Source organism: Podarcis tiliguerta (assembly GCF_965153285.1).
Source record: "Podarcis tiliguerta genome assembly, chromosome: 1".
Taxonomy (NCBI): Eukaryota; Metazoa; Chordata; class Lepidosauria; order Squamata; family Lacertidae; genus Podarcis; species Podarcis tiliguerta.
The window spans coordinates 17,753,586-17,771,099 of NC_139534.1; the positions used below are offsets into that span (position 1 = coordinate 17,753,586).

General features: G+C 45.7%; 2 protein-coding genes across 6 annotated transcripts in view; one reads left to right on the forward strand and one right to left on the reverse strand.

The window, feature by feature from the left end:
• NEMP2 (nuclear envelope integral membrane protein 2) overlaps positions 1-3,979 on the forward strand; it is a 90,646-nt gene extending 86,667 nt beyond the window's left edge. For both annotated transcript variants that reach the window (XM_083411449.1, XM_083411448.1), the window contains 2 exons: positions 2,083-2,567; positions 3,011-3,979. In XM_083411449.1, the coding sequence (XP_083267575.1) occupies positions 2,083-2,299 (217 nt within the window). In that variant the 3' untranslated portion in view covers positions 2,300-2,567; positions 3,011-3,979. The remainder of the gene's footprint in view (positions 1-2,082; positions 2,568-3,010) is intronic.
• Positions 3,980-5,736: 1,757 nt separating this feature from the next.
• The window catches only part of MFSD6 (major facilitator superfamily domain containing 6), a 46,082-nt gene continuing 34,304 nt past the window's right edge, over positions 5,737-17,514 (reverse strand). For 2 of the 4 annotated variants that reach the window (XM_083408285.1, XM_083408286.1), the window contains exons 4-7: positions 16,666-16,827; positions 14,132-14,230; positions 11,785-12,065; positions 5,737-8,827 (exon numbers count right to left, since the gene is read on the reverse strand). In XM_083408285.1, the coding sequence (XP_083264411.1) occupies positions 8,648-8,827; positions 11,785-12,065; positions 14,132-14,230; positions 16,666-16,827 (722 nt within the window). In that variant the 3' untranslated portion in view covers positions 5,737-8,647. Of the gene's footprint in view, positions 8,828-9,056; positions 9,079-11,784; positions 12,066-14,131; positions 14,231-16,665; positions 16,828-17,514 lie in introns of all 4 variants that reach the window. The other 2 variants (XM_083408288.1, XM_083408287.1) reach the window with 2 other exon arrangements.

Consider the following 17,514-nt stretch of genomic DNA (forward strand, 5'->3'; position numbering starts at 1 on the left):
GGACTACAATTCCCATCATCCCTATTGGCCATAGGGCTGGGGCTGATGGAAGATGGAGTCTAACAGCATCTGAGGTCAAGGACACCGGTTCCCCATCCCTGGTGTAGGCTGAATCTAGGAGCCACTTACTAAGCTGAGTTGTTGTTGAGTTTTAATCAAGTTCTAAACTGCACTTCTGCAAAAGGATTATTATTATTTGGGGGGTGGGTTGGGAGAAAGTTTTATTAACAAACTAATAGCGCACACAAAAAAGCAAAAGAATAAAAGAACAGAGAAAAGGTCATAGAGACTGGTAAGTAGACAGGTAAGTACAGAATGCTCTCTCACAGATATATCTTTTGTCCTATATAGAAAAGGGTGCGTCCTGCCATCATAACTGGGGGTGTCCCTTTCATCTCTCAGCCTCTCACCCCTGTTTAGGGAAAAATTTTATGCTTGATTTTTTTTATCGTGTTTTTAATATTCTGTTGGGAACTGCCCAGAGTGGCTGGGGAAACCTAGCCAGATGGGCAGGGTATAATTTATTATTAATAATAATAATTTATTATTATTACAGTGGTACCTCTGGATGTGAACGGGATACATTCCAGAGCCCCGTTCATATCCTGAAGTGAACGCGACCCACGTCTGCCGGGTCGCGATTTGCCCCTTCCACACATTATGTCATTATGTTAAGAACTTTGCCTCAGGATGAGAACAGAAATTGTGCCGCGGCAGCAGGAGGCCCCATTAGCTAAAGTGGTGCTTCAGGTTAAGAACAGTTTCAGGTTAAGAACGGACCTCCGGAACGAATTAAGTACGTAACCAGAGGTACCACTGTATTATTATTATTATTATTATTATTACTACTGCTACTGAGAGACTTCCCCTTCGCTGCCTCCCACACAGGTACATCACCTTCACCTGCGTGCAGTTCTAACCCAAATTCACTAAGATAAAATAATTAAGAGAAATAATAGTAAAATACTTAGAGAGGAGAAAATAAGAATGGTAACAAAACAGAAGGAGATGGAAAGAAGGTTGAGAGCAACTTCCTTAGTTGTTAGTTGTGCCAGCAAGTATTCCTCATCATAGTCCAGGTATCATAGTCCAAGTATAACGGGCGACCAGTGCTGGCTTATGCTTGCTTTGCCCATTTCCCCCCCACTTGAAATGTGCTCTAAGACACAAACATGTCTTGAAAGATGTGGGGGATATTGCTGGTGCTAAGAACGCAGTGGGTGTGGTGGACGAGAGTTTCCGAGCGGCACTTTTATATATAGCGCTTTATGACATAGCTGTCAACCGTCCCTTATTTGGCGGGAAACTCCCTTATCCCAGTGCTGTGTCCCACTGCTGTCCCTTATTGATGATGTCCCTTAAATTTCCCGGGTTTCAAAGGAAGCAGCTCCTCTCCTTCCCTCCCTGCTGGCCAGGGAGGGAGGGAGGCTCCAACTGTGTTGCTTGGCTGCCCGGCCCGCCCCCCTCTGGCCTCCTCTCACCAGCCTCGGCCCCTGGGAGCCCCTCCCCGCCAGGACTGAGGAGTCTTGAGAGGAGAGCGAGGGCAACCATAGAGAGAGCAGTTCAGAGAGCGGAGGAGGAGGCAGGTGTTCCAAGAGCTAACCATAGAGGGGGAAAGCGGAGGAAGGACCGCAAGTGCTTCTCCCATAGATTTGTAGTGGTAGACTACCATAGATGGTTTTGATCTGCGGGTTTACTTCGGGAACTATTCCCCCCCCTTCCTCCCGCCCCGCCTGATGGAACTGAGAGCTGCAGATGGAGCACGAGAGAAAAGATACAGAACTGCAGCAGCATCTTCGTAGCTTGGACTTCGTTTTGCGCGAAAAGTGGTTGCTGCTTGTAGTTATTTGATTGCAGTGTTTCATCAGCTGGTGTCTTGAGCAGCAACCTCTGGAAACGAAGGGCTAAAAACCGGCGCTGCTCTCCCAAATTATCTGGTCCCTTTTAACTTCGTATTTCAGCTGGTTGACTAAAATCCCCTATTTTGGATGCTGGTCCCTTATTTTTGAGGCTGCTGGTCCCTTATTTTCAAATCTGTAAGTTGACAGCTATGCTTTATGATCTCTCCTGCCCCACCCCTAGATTTGCAAAATTTGTCCTGGGCCTTCCGCACGTGTCGCCTGAGGAAGTGGCCGCCCACGACGAGTGGTACGGCTTGGGAGGGGCAGCCTTAGAAGAGCAACTTTTTAATCCAGAGGCCGAGGCCGAGCCAGACCGCCAAACGGAGCCCTGCGAGGTGGAGGAAAACCCCAAGGAAGAGGAACAAATGCAAAACTTTTTCAGTAAAGATGTTCTCTGAGTCACACTGTCTGGAGGTAGCGAGGGAAACGCACCGCAGTTTTGCAAGTGGGTGAGATTTCGCAGAACGGACCTTGGAAGGTTCTGCTTTCTGAACTGCACTGCAGGGGGCAGCCAAGGTTTTCCGAAGGAGTCTCTTCTGCCGCTTCAGATATCTTTTTGCAACCTTTTAAGGTGGCAGAGATTTATCGGAGAACGCGTGTGCTCCCCAAAGGTACCTGGTTTAACCAGAAGTTCTACAAGACCTTTGTTTTTTATAGAATCATAGAGTTGGAAGAGACCACAAGGGCCATCGAGTCCAACCCCCTGCCAAGCAGGAAACACCATCAGAGCACTCCTGACATATGGTTGTCAAGCCTCTGCTTAAAGACCTCCAAAGAAGGAGACTCCACCACACTCCTTGGCAGCAAATTCCACTGTCGAACAGCTCTTACTGTCAGGAAGTTCTTCCGAATGTTTAGGTGGAATCTTCTTTCTTGTAGTTTGGATCCATTGCTCCGTGTCCGCTTCTCTGGAGCAGCAGAAAACAACCTTTCTCCCTCCTCTATGTGACATCCTTTTATATATTTGAACATGGCTATCATATCACCCCTTAACCTCGTCTTCTCCAGGCTAAGCATGCCCAGCTCCCTTAGCCATTCCTCATAAGGCATCGTTTCCAGGCCTTTGACCATTTTGGTTGCCCTCCTCTGCACACGTTATTCCGAAACAGAGGCTTGCAGGGAAATCTCCTCCCTGCTGATAAAAAAAAAGAGGACCACTTTTATATGGTTTGTTTGCCCGATTGTCAAAAGACTCAACTTCTGGGGTGTTGAGCTCAGAAAACGAGCAAGAAGTTAAAGCCTAATAAAAAAGTATTTTATTTTATTTTCAAAAGGCGAGGGTGAATCAAAGTTGTCAGTCTTTGGTTTTAACATGGTGCTGATGTTTAAGAGGGAGTTGTAGCTCTGCTGCAATTATCCTCTTCCCTATTTACATATCCTGGTTTGGAATAAGTATGTATCCTGTGGTAGAGGGAGGGCAGCATTTTCCACTACCGCATCTTACGGGCCCCACATCCATTCAACTGTGGGTACAAGGCTTGCCTCCCCAACTCTGCTGAATGTCTGGATGTCTAGGGCAGTCCTGGGCAAGCCAGCAAGTCTTGTTCTTCCTTCCAAACATACACCGTGGGGACTCTTAGGGACACAGTCCCTACCAGAGTAGAATGGCAAACCAAGCCGACGGACTATGCTGAAATGGCAAAGTTGACCGGAAAACTCAGGAACCAAGAGGACAAGAACTTTATAATAAAGAATGGGGGAAATTCACAACTTATTTGAGAGACCACGGTAAGCAGATGGAAACATTGGCAGGATTTTGATTTCACTTGTAGTATAACAATTGTCATGGAAAATATGGAATGATGTGATAGTTCAAGAGTCTGGAGAAGATGCAGTTTTAAACGATGAAAAGGGGACTCCAGGGAAGGGGTGGAGGCATGTTCTGAGATTCAGAGGAATCTCTATATATGGATATGTATTTGATTATTATTTTTTTGTAATTTTGTATTGTAAAAACCAAATAAAAACGATTCAAAGAAAAAATATACACTGTGGCGTACAAGCGCACGGCTTGGTCTCTGCTTTATCACAAGTGGTGTTGAATGTTTTATTTTAAATAAAACAAGCCTGTCTGTATATCACATGCATGATGTGTTTTAAATTCTCTTAAGGTAAAGGTAAAGGTACCCCTGCCCGTACGGGCCAGTCTTGACAGACTCTAGGGTTGTGCACCCATCTCACTCAAGAGGCCGAGGGCCAGCGCTGTCCGGAGACACTTCCGGGTCACGTGGCCAGTGTGATAAGATGCATCTGGCGAGCCAGAGCTGCACACGGAAACGCCGTTTACCTTCCCGCTAGTAAGCGGTCCCTATTTATCTACTTGCACCCGGGAGTTACTTGCACCGGCTTTCGAACTGCTAGGTTGGCAGGCGCTGGGACCGAACAACGGGAGCGCACCCCGCCGCGGGGATTCGAACCGCCGACCTTTCGATCGGCAAGCCCTAGGCGCTGAGGCTTTTACCCACAGCGCCACCCGCGTCCCTTAAATTCTCTTAATGTACTTTTAATCTTTTGCTGGAAGCCGCCCAGAGTGGCTGATAGGCGGGATAAAAATAATAAATTTATTATTATTATTATTATTATTATTTGATTGCATGGAACTAATGGAACGCTCTGCAAAGGAGCATTTGATATGGGTTGGGAGAGATTCTTGTAGGGGTGGGGTGTGCGATTTTGAGAGCTGTTGATGGTGTGTATTCAATACACTGCATGCTGAGCCGATCCCTTTATTTTCCCTTTCTCGGGTGGATAATCTGGTTCAGAGTCTTTATCTTTCTACCTCACAAGGATTATTTGCGAAGGGAAAGATATAGTTAAGTACATCCTGAAATCTCGGGAGCCTGGGGAGGGGGAGAGGAGAGAGATCACAGCCAAGATTCAAATCAGTACGAATGGCTACGCTGCTCACGCAAGACAGCTTTTAAAGCTGAGCTCGACCGCCCAAGGGGACGTCGAAAGGCAGGGGCTGCCCAGGCACAATATTCTCTTAAAAGCAGAGGAAGCAGAAGCATGAGCCAGAAGACTCCCAACGCTGTCGCCAGGAGGGGAGTCTTGCAGAGCGCATCTGTATCCAGCAACAGCCGAGGATGCAGAGCAGTGAGATTTTGAATGGGCAAGGAAGCAAAGGTGCTATTCTGCCCGCTCCCTGTAGGGCTAGAGTTAGGATGGGTAAACGGTGGGTCTGGAGAACAGCAGACATACCATTTTGTGCTATTAAATACCAAGGATGAGCAAAGTGGCTCCCCAATAAATCAGTAAGATTGTTTGTTGCACAAAGGTGCCTCTACGAGTCATTTTTGGCGATTAATGAATTTCTGGTGAATGAAGCACAGGGGTGCCAACTATAGGGGGCTCTGGGCATTCAAGCTCCCACAAAATTTTCGTTGTGGGTGCTCAGCAGCCACATCACAGGGCCCCCAACACAACGTCCAGTGCCTTCAGAAACACCGGAAGTCACATCTGAGGCCTCACAAGACCTCGGAGATGCTGTCCGAGGCTTTGCAAGAACTTGGAACCTGACTTCTGGTGGCACTGGAAGTCAGGTTCGAAGGCCAGGGGGCGTGTGTGATGTCATGACATCATGACGTCGCAGTGTGACATCATGACGTCAAGGGCACCCATAACCTGGGGCCCAAGTTGGCTCCCCTGATGAGGCATATGCAAAAAATAAAAAAGCTGTGTCCATGGTTTTTCTATTTTTTTAAAAGCACACAATCCCACTGTCCACAATTTTAAAAGTTTACAGTCCCACTGTCCACAAAAATATAGTTTCCTGTGCCAACTCCATGCAGTTGTATGAACCTGGACGTAATAATTGAGCAGTGCCAGAGATCTGTTTTACATATACAGTGAAATTTTATTTCTCTCACTACATCTTAACAATTTCCACAAATACGAAAACCCGTGTACGGTCTCATCGCCCGCGTGTAACAAAGGAACAGGTTCAACAGACAATTCAGACGTGTAAACGTTAACGCGTAAGCTCGAAGCATTACAACGCAGCTGCTGCACATTAAGGTGTTACTGGCAACGTTAGCCATGTGAATCTCTCTACGAATTAGCTAAAGAGAGGGTTTCATATTTTATTTTATTTTTAAACTGTTTTTAGCCTGTCATCTGCTTGGTTGTTTCCTAACCTCCACACACACGTACCCCAGCTGTAACATAATAAATACAATTCTGATTCTCTCTCTTTTAAAGGACACTTAAACAAGTCATGAGAAATTTACAGTACATTTAAGTGGAAGTGCAAAAAAACCCAAAACACTTATCAACTACTCTCTGTTGTTTGGTCCCAGGTGTCCACGTCTAGATTCTGTAAGGCTTATGCATTCGGAAGACCCCATAGTATTCCATGCGGAAATCTGAGGGGCTCTTTTGCCTTCCTCACAACCTAGCTTGAGGTATTCCGTTACGTGGTCTGCCTTCGAGCCAAGTGTGACCCCCACACAGCTTTGCCTAGAACAGATCTAAAAATCTGACATGCTTCCTTGCAAGCAGCCTTCGCCAAGCCTGGAGCCCCACTCCAGCCTTTTTGGGACTACAACTCCCAGAAGTCTCAGGGTCACACTGTTGTGTTTGGGGCTGATGGGAGATGTAGTCCAAAACACCTAGAGGGTGGACACCAGGCTGTACATTTCCGTTCGCCTTTTAAAAGGATTGATCGCCTGCGGCCATCGCTTGTCTCGATTACATGGAATGGAATGTCTCTCCCCGTCGCCAACCAAAAGCCAGTTCAGGAAATGAATCTTAGTATACAGGCTGGTCTGCCCAGGGGTGTAAGTGCTGGGGTGGGGTGGGGGGAAAACACAGCCATTTGCCACGTCGCTTGGCTGCCAGAAGACAACAGTGGTTTGGTTCTGTGCTGCCTTTCAGTATGAGGGCAACCCTGCCCTTTTTAAGCAGCTGTTCCTCAGGAGAGAAAGCTTTTAGCAACCCTCTTGAGCCTCGAGGCTTCGGCCTGGAATAAATAATAATGTTAATAATTTTATTATCTATCCCCCACCTGCCCGGCTGGGTTGTCCCAGCCACTATAACGTTTCTTTTCTCAGCTATAATCGGCAAAAGCGGGTTCGACTAACATTTGGGAAACATGAAAAGAAAAGAAACATGAATCTGCCAGTGTATTTGACAAGCAACACAAAGTGCTGTCGCGACAGCTCAAAACGTACGGTGCCGATTTTTAATTTATGTAAGATGGCTCTCCTGTCATTCCAGCTATGTTTATATTAATGATTTCACCTTTTCCTAACCAAGAACCATTAGGAGTTGTGTCCCACCCCTTTTGGCAGCCCACAGGCACTTTAAATGTACCCCACACGTCGAGTGGGGAACTGGCAGTCTGTCCCCCCCCCCAAAAAAAAACCCATGTTGCTGGACTCCAGCTCCCATCAGCCACCGCCCATGGTCAGGAATCATGGTATGTGTAGTCCTAGCAACATCTAGCGAACGGCAGGCTCCTCACCCCTGCTATAAATAAATATAACCACGCCCCCCAATAAAATAAATTTTACACTATCGTGAGATAAAACATATTGGCCCTGATCAAGAAGTCAAGCGGCCGAGCTCACAAGGATCCCCTCTTGCACCAAACAAAAGGTGCTGTCAGCACGAACCACACGTGAATCCTGTTATGGGTTTTCCCTGGCAAGACCTGGGTGTCCCCCAAGTCCAACAAAGGATTCTGACATCCTATGTGAGCTAGGAGAACAGCCATTGGTCCCAGATGTGCATATGTGGCTCCTGCCTCTGAGCATGAACGCAAATACCCCATAGCTGACTACAACAGGGTTGGAAAGGTAAGATTCACCTCCACAGACTGTTTCTCCCCGCGTTGGGTTGGCTCAACAGGGTCCCATATTCTCACAAACGGAACAATTGCAGTCAAGTGGGGGGGTTTTATGCATAACGCCGAACCTACACAACACAAACACAAGCCCTAACCCACAGCCTCGTAAACGAAGGGTTGTAGGCAGCCAAATAGTTGTGATTCAGTCTAAATGGCCTGCGGCCTGGCCAGAGAGCAGTGAACAGCAACCTGGCCAGTTCAAAAGGTTCCAAGGCTCATTTTTAACACAGAACTCAACTGGCCCAAAGCTATTCAAAGCTCCTGAAAAGTCTTTACAAAAGACAGAATTCTAAGCCGCTCCTTCATTTAGGTATTTAACTAGCGTAGTCTCTCTCTATATAGAGTTTCAGTAGTTTATGCATCTCTCCTTGGGAAACTAATATACCTCCCAATAAATTAACATAGATTTAGGGTGGGTGGGTGGAGAGAAATACCTATGAATTCTCTTTTCCCCTTCCCTAAGAACTGATTTTAAAAATAATAATAATTCATTGTCTCGAGCAAGAGAGAATGCAAGGCAGCATTCCTCTTTCGGAACCGAAGCGGAACTTCATTTCACAAATTAAATCCACTACCAAGTTAGATTTCCGTTTTGTCTACGCACAAATGGACACCAAACCTCGTTCCCGCAAAGGTTGAAAAGCGTTTTGTGTGGAATATTTTAACTCCTCTGCTAGTTATTTTGACACCGGCCTCTTCTGGCCTAGCCTTCCTGCCACAGGCCTATTGGGCTTTGACACAGAAAAAGGCCTTAAATATTTAAAAACGCGTGCTGTGTCAGGTTGCCATCGCGGAGATGAAGGGAGCTGCGGTTTCAAGCTTTTCGTTTCAGCATTCCTCTCGGCTCCCCCCAAAGAGCAGGATCCAGTGCAGCAAGATGAAGACAGGCAGCAAAGGCCTATTCCTGCCCTGCCTCGGGAGGCTGAGCGCTGCAATCTGCAGGAGCTGGGTCTGAATCGGTGCAGCCTGGGCTGAGATGAGTTTCAGGAGCTGCTGTAGGTACAGAAGTCTCTGCAGATGCATCACTGCTTTGATTCTGAGGGACGCTTGGTGCAGAGTCATGACTATTGTTGGCTTTCTAGGAAAGAGAAAGGATCCCATGTAAAAATGCATACTTGCGGTTTTCCCGCTGCTCAGGAAAGCGCACATATCCTTCTACAGCAGGTAAGCCAGGCAGCCTTGTCAGAACAACAGCAGCAACGAAAAAAATCATAGACAGCACAGCACATAAGCGTTAAAAGCAATTAGGGGGAAGCGCTATCATATCCAGGTAAAAACGTTGGACAGCAAGATGACAAAAAACTTACCTTGCTTATTATCTTTTCCTAACTGCTCTTCCCCAAGAAGCATGCATGAAAAAAACTTGTTGTATTTTAAGGCAAAAAACGTTCTCTCGAAATGTTACAGAGGCAATCACGCAGCACATCCCTACGGCTCGTTAACACATTTTGGCGCTCCTGTGCACATACTTTGCTTGACATATTTTCCGTGTAATCCTTTGCATTAGCGAGTTAGAGTTTGCTATTTCTGGAGCTGAGCTATGAATATTTCAGGAGACTTACTAAGCAGCAGGCCATTTTCCCACTCATGAAAAAAAGTGGGGGGGGGGAGGGAGATTGTAACTTTTTCTCTGGTATTTTTAACGAGTTCCGTTTCTACAATATGCAAACATAAAGCTAAAGCTAAAAGTTAACACGACACCCCCCCCCAAATCCAAACACTAAACAATTCCCACAGACCACTGCGGCCCAATTGGAACATGGCAGCAGGCTTGTGTATTCAGATCTCCCTGCTAGCTTGGGTCCGATGGCTGCAAACGGGCCATATTCTTTCCTGACAGCAACAAAAGAAGGAAACATGTGGGTGACATCTATCATTCAAGGGCTGAGATGCTTATCCCTGGGTGCTTTAGATAGTAGTGGAACAGATTCTTGTGCAAAAGTATCAATGAGTTATCATTAGCGCCAACCTCTGAAGGGACACATTTAATCTCATTTTTAAGACAGCTGCTTTATGAGGCAGAGACTCCTCCTGATGACAAAACTAATAATTTTGTCATTAGCCGGTTAAGCTGCTTGTGAAGATCTTGGTGGAATTAAAGGCCAATGTTGCTTGAGTGTAACAGCACATTAAAGAAGTAGTTAGTACAGTGTACTTTCAGGCAAACACACACCAGGTTTTTCAAAACATTGGATTCAACAGCAGTGTTGATAGGCTCCCCCGCTGCCTTACAACAATGTGAATGTTTTCCTTCTTTTGTTGCTGAATCCCGCCTGGAAATTACTAGTGGAATTTGGTAATTTTAAACTCTTATTCACTTATTTCAAAACGCAATGACCACCCTGTTGTGTTGGGGGGGGGCAGGACTTTTGCTCCAGATTTTGGCCCCCGTGCATCATTGCAGCAAATCACATAGGACAGGCTTCCTCAACCTTGGCCCGCCAGATGTTTTTGGCCTACAAATCCCATGATCCCTACCTAGCGGGACCAGTGGTCAGGGATGATGGGAATTTTAATCTCAAAACATCTGGAGGGCCAAGGTTGAGGAAGCCTGACATAAAGTTGGGCAATGGACACTGTCAACAATCCAATTACTTGATCACAAATATGTACCTGATTAACCAGGAGATTCTCATTAGTTTTTTGGGGGGGGTTTCTTTTTAAAAAAGTAAGTTTTTAAAAAGTGATAGGTGCTATCTTATAAGAAGCATCCTCTCCAATGTTGAGAAGGGAGCATGGCTTTTCTAGGGTGGTGACGGCCATGCACATCAATTAAAACAAATACAGTCATACCTTGGTTCTCAAACGCCTTGGTACTCATCTGTTTTGGCTCCTGAATGCCACAAGCCCAGAAGTGAGTGTTTAGGTTTGCAAATGTTTTTTGGAAGCTGGATATCCGAGGCGGCTTCCGATTGAGTGCAGGAAGCTCCTGCAGCCAATCGGAAGCCGCGCCTTGGTTTTTGAACATTTTCAGAAGTCGGATGGACTTCTGGAACAGATTCTGTTTGAGAACCAAGGTACTACTATAATGCTATTTTCTTCGGATTCTTTTTCCTTGCATACATATTTATGCATTTTAAGATTCAGTGAATTAAACATCATTTGATTAACCAACTATATATATATATATGATCAAGTCAGTGAGAGTCCATATTTAAAGGGAACCCCACATATATGTGTGTGTGTGAGAGAGAGACAGAACCTTCTTCCCAAAATCCAGGTACTTTTAAGACTGGCTTTGTTTCCAGCCTTGCTCTATATCAACCTGCCGCAAATATTTGATGCTTGGAGGCTGCATATACCTGTTGTGGCTAATTTCTACTGATTATCTGCCCTTTCCAAGAAAAAAACACACACCAAAAAACCCACCCTTGTAAGATATACACATTATCTCCTCTTGTGGTAAAGCATTCCGTAGATTAAATCTGTGGTTGCACAAAGCAGAACTCTCTCTAGTCAGTATTCAAGCAACAGCTAATAGGTTTTGTTGAATAACCACAATCGGAGGAGCTTCCATGTTGGATATGGAGACCACCCGCGGAGTTTATGGGCTCAAGCTCCCAAATACAACCTTCTGGGGCTTGCATTGTTTACCTCAAAGAAGAGAAAAGCACTGCAAGCCCCATAATTCTTCTCCAGAACCCCCTGTGTACACCACTCCCAGACTGCCCTAAACACCCCAACGGACAGATCTGCGTGGTTGAGATACCCCCATTGCTATTTCTTTTGGAATGCAAAGCTTAACAGCTAGGAATTCAGGGAGGCTTGCAAGAGACCTTCGCCTGTCAGGTAAGCACACCTGTCAAAACAGGAGAATTAGCTAGGAAATGAATTGAGCCATTTCCCACTTTTTGGATGGGGTTGCCACCTCTAACTGTGCAAGAAGCCTTATTTGCAACCCGTTTCTCTGCTGTTGGGTTTGGTGGCACGAATTAAGAAAGGGATGCCAGGTATAACGTTTCCTTGGAACCCTAAAAACCTCATATCCGATTTCTCCTCCTAAAAACACCTTTTAGGCAGCAAAGCGTGGGTTACCTGCAAAGGCTGGTTCTCGAGCACCTGGTTGCTTTTGGAGAGCTGGACCATCTCCTTGATCTGATAGAGAGCATAGGCGAGAGTGACCCAGGGGGAAGAGCTGACACTCCAGGCAGGCTTGTTGACGTCTTCCTGCTCTTCCTGGTGCTTTGTTTTCTTGGGAGGAAGCTTGGGCTCTGGCCGAGGCATGATATCTTCCGTCTGCTGCTGTACCAGGTCAATGGTGGCTATGGGCACAGGGCTGGAAGGCACTGGGATCCTTTCGGCCAGCATGGTTTTCTCTGAAGTTTGAAATAACCGTTTGAAAGGTCAGTATTCGTTGCCATACAGCAGGGGTCGGCAAGGTTTACATTGCCTGGGCCGGTTCACTCCAGCGAGGATTCTTCCCTTGGGCCTGATCGCGTGCGTGATTTCCGGCGTCTGCACATGTGCAGCGCGGGGGTACTGGCCGAGGGGGCGGCTCGGTTCAGGGGCGGCTCGTGGGATGGTTAAACGACCCCCGGGGGCCACTTGTGGCCCATGGGCCTTAGACTGCCGACCCCTGCCGTACAGGGTGGATAAAAATCAATTAAAAAATATTAAAAATCAGATTTTAAAAAAAATGTAAATCAGATTATTAAAATACAATGCTTTTGGAGGAAAAATATTTCTATAGATAAGTTTTCTATTTAAGTTACATTACAGTCCAGGGGCTATTCATCAGGAAATAGGATTTATTTTAAGTTTTTCATGTGTGCTAAAACCCAGTCTTAAGGGTTGTTGTTTTTTAAAGAAAATTGTTTATGCGCATCAGTAAACAAACATGGATATCCTATAACATTATTGTTTTAGTTAAATAAATTGTTTAAATTGTTATTAAGCAAATTATTATTTTTTTCCTTCCAATAAAGTAGAGAAGAAAGGTTGTCCAAATATAAACAGTTAACTTATTAAACCTCACAATAATTTCATAATGATCGGTCTATGTATTTCTAATAGTATAACCAAATCAGTAATTTCTGATAGAACTGTAAAAACGACTCTGAAAATTTATTATTCCAAAAATGATACCTTCATCTGATTGTAAACATTAAGCTTACACTAGCAAGAATGAGTCTTTCTGTAAAATAAAATAAAAAAATGATTTAAATCAAGTCTTACTGACTAGTGAATTTAAATCGTGACTTAAACCAAATCCACCCTGTTGCCCTATAAAATTTACTTCTGAGCAATCAAGGGCACTTTTCAGAACCGCCAAACCCTTAAGCTCTGTATGGAAAGAATAATAGAATCCACTGTTTGATGATTCTTTCATGGAGAGGGACACACTCAGTGCAGCCCCCTGTAATTGTCAGGGACTGGGCATCTTGACCCTTTCAGGGAGGAGGAAGAGGAAGACAGTTTAGATTTACAACAGGGGGTTGAGGAAGGTCACAGCTCAGAGGCAGATGAGGGGGAAAGTTGGGAAATAATGGGAGAGGAGGAAGCCCCGGGGGTAACCAGCTGACGGACACAGTGTAACTTGCAGTTGTGGTAGTCCAAAACACCACAATGGCTTCCCTGGGCCCACTTGCTGCTAAGAATAACTCAGATCAGGGGTCAGCAACCTTTTTCAGCCGTGGGCCGGTCCACCGTCCCTCCAGACCATGTGGTGGGCCGGACTATTGGGGGGGGGGGTGAACGAATTCCTATGCCCTACAAATAACCCAGAGATGCATTTTAAATAAAAGCACACATTCTACTCATGTAAAAACACGCTGATTCCCAGACCATCTGTAGGCCGGATTGAGAAGGCAATTGAGCTGCATCCGGCCCACGGGCCTTAGGTTGCCTACCCCTGACTCAGATAGAGCGCTAGTTTCTTACTGCAGCTCAGTTTATCAAGAATCTGCTCATGCTTTAAAATGAATTATATGTAAGGTAGCAAGACAAATTGAACTATGGGGCAGTGCTTATCCTTAGCAAGCTCTTTCGCTCTTAGACCCCCATTCCCAGAGACATCCAATAATAATAATAATAATAATAATAATAATAATGTTGATGATGATGTCCAAATGCTGCTGTCTTTCCCTTGTCTCTGGATCAGTTTGTCTTGTAGACAGAGGACCTGACATTTTTGCTTATTAAGGATGGCTTCTGTTGAAAAAGCCCCTGTGTGCCCAGCGTGGAAAGTTCTGCTTTAAACAGAAGAAAACACGAGGTCATTTAAAAGTAAGCCCGGCCCTATAGCATTAAGGTTATGACTCGAGTCAAATGATCAATGAGACTAAATGGGCACAAGAGGAAAAGCAGATGAGATCACCCCAAGAGGCAGAGGAAAATGCTGTTAGGTTGGGTGCCTCTGAACATATGGGAATAATCTACCTACCTTCTTTCTCATCAGGAACTGCCACCCACTGGATCAAAGCAAAAAGCAATAGGATCACAAGACAGGCCATTCCTATCCCTCTGAATGTCGAAGCAGCTCCTGTGGAGAGAAGCAGGGAAGAGTGAGACCCAATTCAATCATGCAAAGAGCGATTTCTAGCCAGATTTGTAATGAAGTAGATGGACCAAAGGTCTAGCTCAAAAGGAAGACAGATTTGCATCTTTATAGGTATATATATATATATATGTACCTTATTTTTTGCTCTATAAGACACACTTTTCCCCTCCTAAAAATTAAAGGGAAATGTGTGTGCGTCTTATGGAGTGAATGCAGGCAGGAGGCTCTGTTCAGCGCTCCCTTTAAAGAGCCACTATGCTGCAATCCCGCTGGCTGTCCTAGCTTCTTGCTTAGCCACGCACAGCCTCCCCAGCCTGGGAGAGGCTGTGCACAGCTATCCCATAAGCCAGGGCAGCCAGCAGGATCGCTGCGCAACGATCCCGCTGGCTGTCCTGGCCTCTGGGATTCAGAATGTTTTTTTTCTTGTTTTCCTCTTCCAAAAACTAGGTGCGTCTTATGGTTTGGTGCGTCTTATAGAGCGAAAATTACGGTATCTATCTATCTATCTATCTATCTATCTATCTATCTATCTATCATCTATCTATCTATCTTCTGATACACCTCTGAGTAGACATACACAGGATTGCACTTTTAATGTGGTCTAAGCCACTTAGACCACACCCTTTGGATGAAAACATTAGGAGAGAAGTTGTAGAAGCATTTAAAACACCATGGCTTGGATTTAGTGGAACTACGGCGTGTCTAAGGACGCGGGTGGCGCTGTGGTCTAAACCACTGAGCCTCTTGGGCTTGCCGATCAGAAGGTCGGCGGTTCGAATCCCCGCGACGCGGTGAGTTCCCGTTGCTCTGTCCCAACTCCTGCCAACCTAGCAGATCAAAAGCGTACCAGTGCAGGGAGATAAGTAGGTACCACTGTGGCAGGAAGGTAAACAGCGTTTCTGTGTGCTCTGGCTTCTGTTGCGCCAGAAGCGGTTTAGTCATGCTGGCCACATGACCCAGAAAAGCTGTCTGCGGACAAAGGCTGCACCCCATAGTCGATTTCGACTGGACTAAACCATCCAGGGGTCCTTGTCCTTTCCCTTTCCCTTTTGGCATGGCTAACTTAAAGTGAATAAAATTTGCTCACGATGCTCAAAGCATTGAATTTATGCTAACAACTGGCGGGCAGGGTTCCTCCTCTGACCATGCTTGCCTGATTAAAGTCTCTAAATTCCTGCATGAAACTAAAAGAGTACTCAGCAAGGGACAGATATGGAGAGTTGGGGATTGATGTTTAGAACCTTTGATGTGTGCCCACACCTGTGTGTATCGGGACTTGCAAATATTTTAAAAGTATGGGAACATCTCCCATTCTGTTCCTCATTTGAATACAACTGTTAAGGCCTTCTTGGTGGTGGCGCCCGCCCTGTGGAACACCCTCCCATCAGATGTCAAGGAAATAAACAACTACAGTGGTACCTCTATTTAGGTTCACCTCCGGTTACGTATCCTTCAGGATACGTACGCAGCAAACCTGGAAGTATTTTTCCAGGTTTCACTGTGCGCATGCGCAGAAGCGCTAAACTACATGCATGCGCAGAAGCGGCACCTCCGGTTGCAAATTCCTCAGGATCCGACCGAAGCTCCGGAACAGATCCTGTGTGCAACCAGAGGTAGCACTGTATCTGACTTTTGGAAGACATCTGAAGGCAGCCTTGTTTAGGGAAGTTTTTAATGTTTGATTGCTTTATTATTAATAATATTCTGTTGGGAGCTGCCCATAGTGGCTGGGGAAACCCAGCCAGATGGGTGGGATAATAATAATAATAATAATAATAATAATAATAATAATAATAATAAATCATTATTACAGTGGTGCCCCGCAAGACGAATGCCTCGCAAGACGGAAAACCCGCTAGACGAAAGGGTTTTCCGTTTTGGAGGTGCTTCGCAGGACGAATTTGCTATGGGCTTGCTTCGCAAGACGAAAATGTCTTGCGATTCCTGGGGTTTTTTCCCCGCTCCCCACCCCCTTTTCCTAAGGCACTAAGCTGCTAATAGCCTTTTAGCAGCTAATCCGCTAATCCCTTAAGCCTTTAATAGCCGCTAATAGCCGCTAATCTGCTAATGGGCTTGCTTCGCAAGACGAAAAAACCGCTATACGAAGAGACTCACGGAACGGATTCTTTTCGTCTTGCGAGGCACCACTGTATTATTAGGTGTTTTGAAGATGACAGGTAAAAGAAATGTCTTAAAGATACAGGTCCTTCTAATTTGGTGTGTCAAGTACCCACACAATTTCATACATAACACAACCCTCCCCCCCCCGAAGAAAACACAAGCATGATATCAGCATTTGGCTAACATAACTTAAGTATAGGGAAGGGAATGGCTGGGAAACATTTAATAAAGCAGCATCCAAAATGCATGAAAGGAGAGCAAATTGCTAATGGAACTATCCAACATGTTTCTCTTACCGAAATAGTTGACCAGCACTCCTCCAACCATTGCTCCGCACCCTCTGCCCAGGCCAAGGTGGAGGCCCTGCAGAATACCCTGAGCGGAAGTTCTTAATTCGGGAGGAACAGCAGCACTTAGGTAGGAAATGCAAGCTGCCCAGATGGCTGCATGGGTCACACCTGCAGAAAAGGAAGATGTTTCAGAATTCAGTGCCTTATGCTCCTGAAAATTGTTTTTTGTTTCTTTCTTCTTCTTCAGCCAGACTCAGGTTGTCTTGGATGAAATGGATTTTAGGCTGGGCTTCATGGACAGATGTTGCTTGGTTTCTCTACTGGATGAGATGAGGGAGTGTGAGACCCTGTTGATTCTCTAGGGCAGGCATGGCCAAACTTGGCCCTCCAGGTGTTTTGGGACTGCAGTTCCCATCATCCTTGACCACTGGTCCTGTTAGCAAGGGATGATGGGAGTTGTAGCCCCAAAACAGCTGGATGGCCAAGTTTGGCCATGCCTGCTCTAGGACTTTTGTCACCAGCGACCATGGTATCAGTGTTGATGGGCTGTCTGGTTTAGAGGTGGGAGACCCTGGTTTTTAATGCTCCCTTTTCTACTTAGATGGCTAAATGCAGAAGATGGTGCTGGCGGATGACCCTACAGCACTTATGCTATGGACTTCCCCATAGAAATCCATTTTATCACCAATTCTAATCAACATCCACATGAAACTGTCATGAGTCTGGAGGTGTGAGGTGAGGCATCATTAAGATGCAGGGGGCACCATCTCTGTATCTCTCTTTTATCAAATCAGGAGAGGCAGGGGCTGTTTTGAAACAGTGCTTGGGAACAGAAGGACTGGATGAGGCCCGATA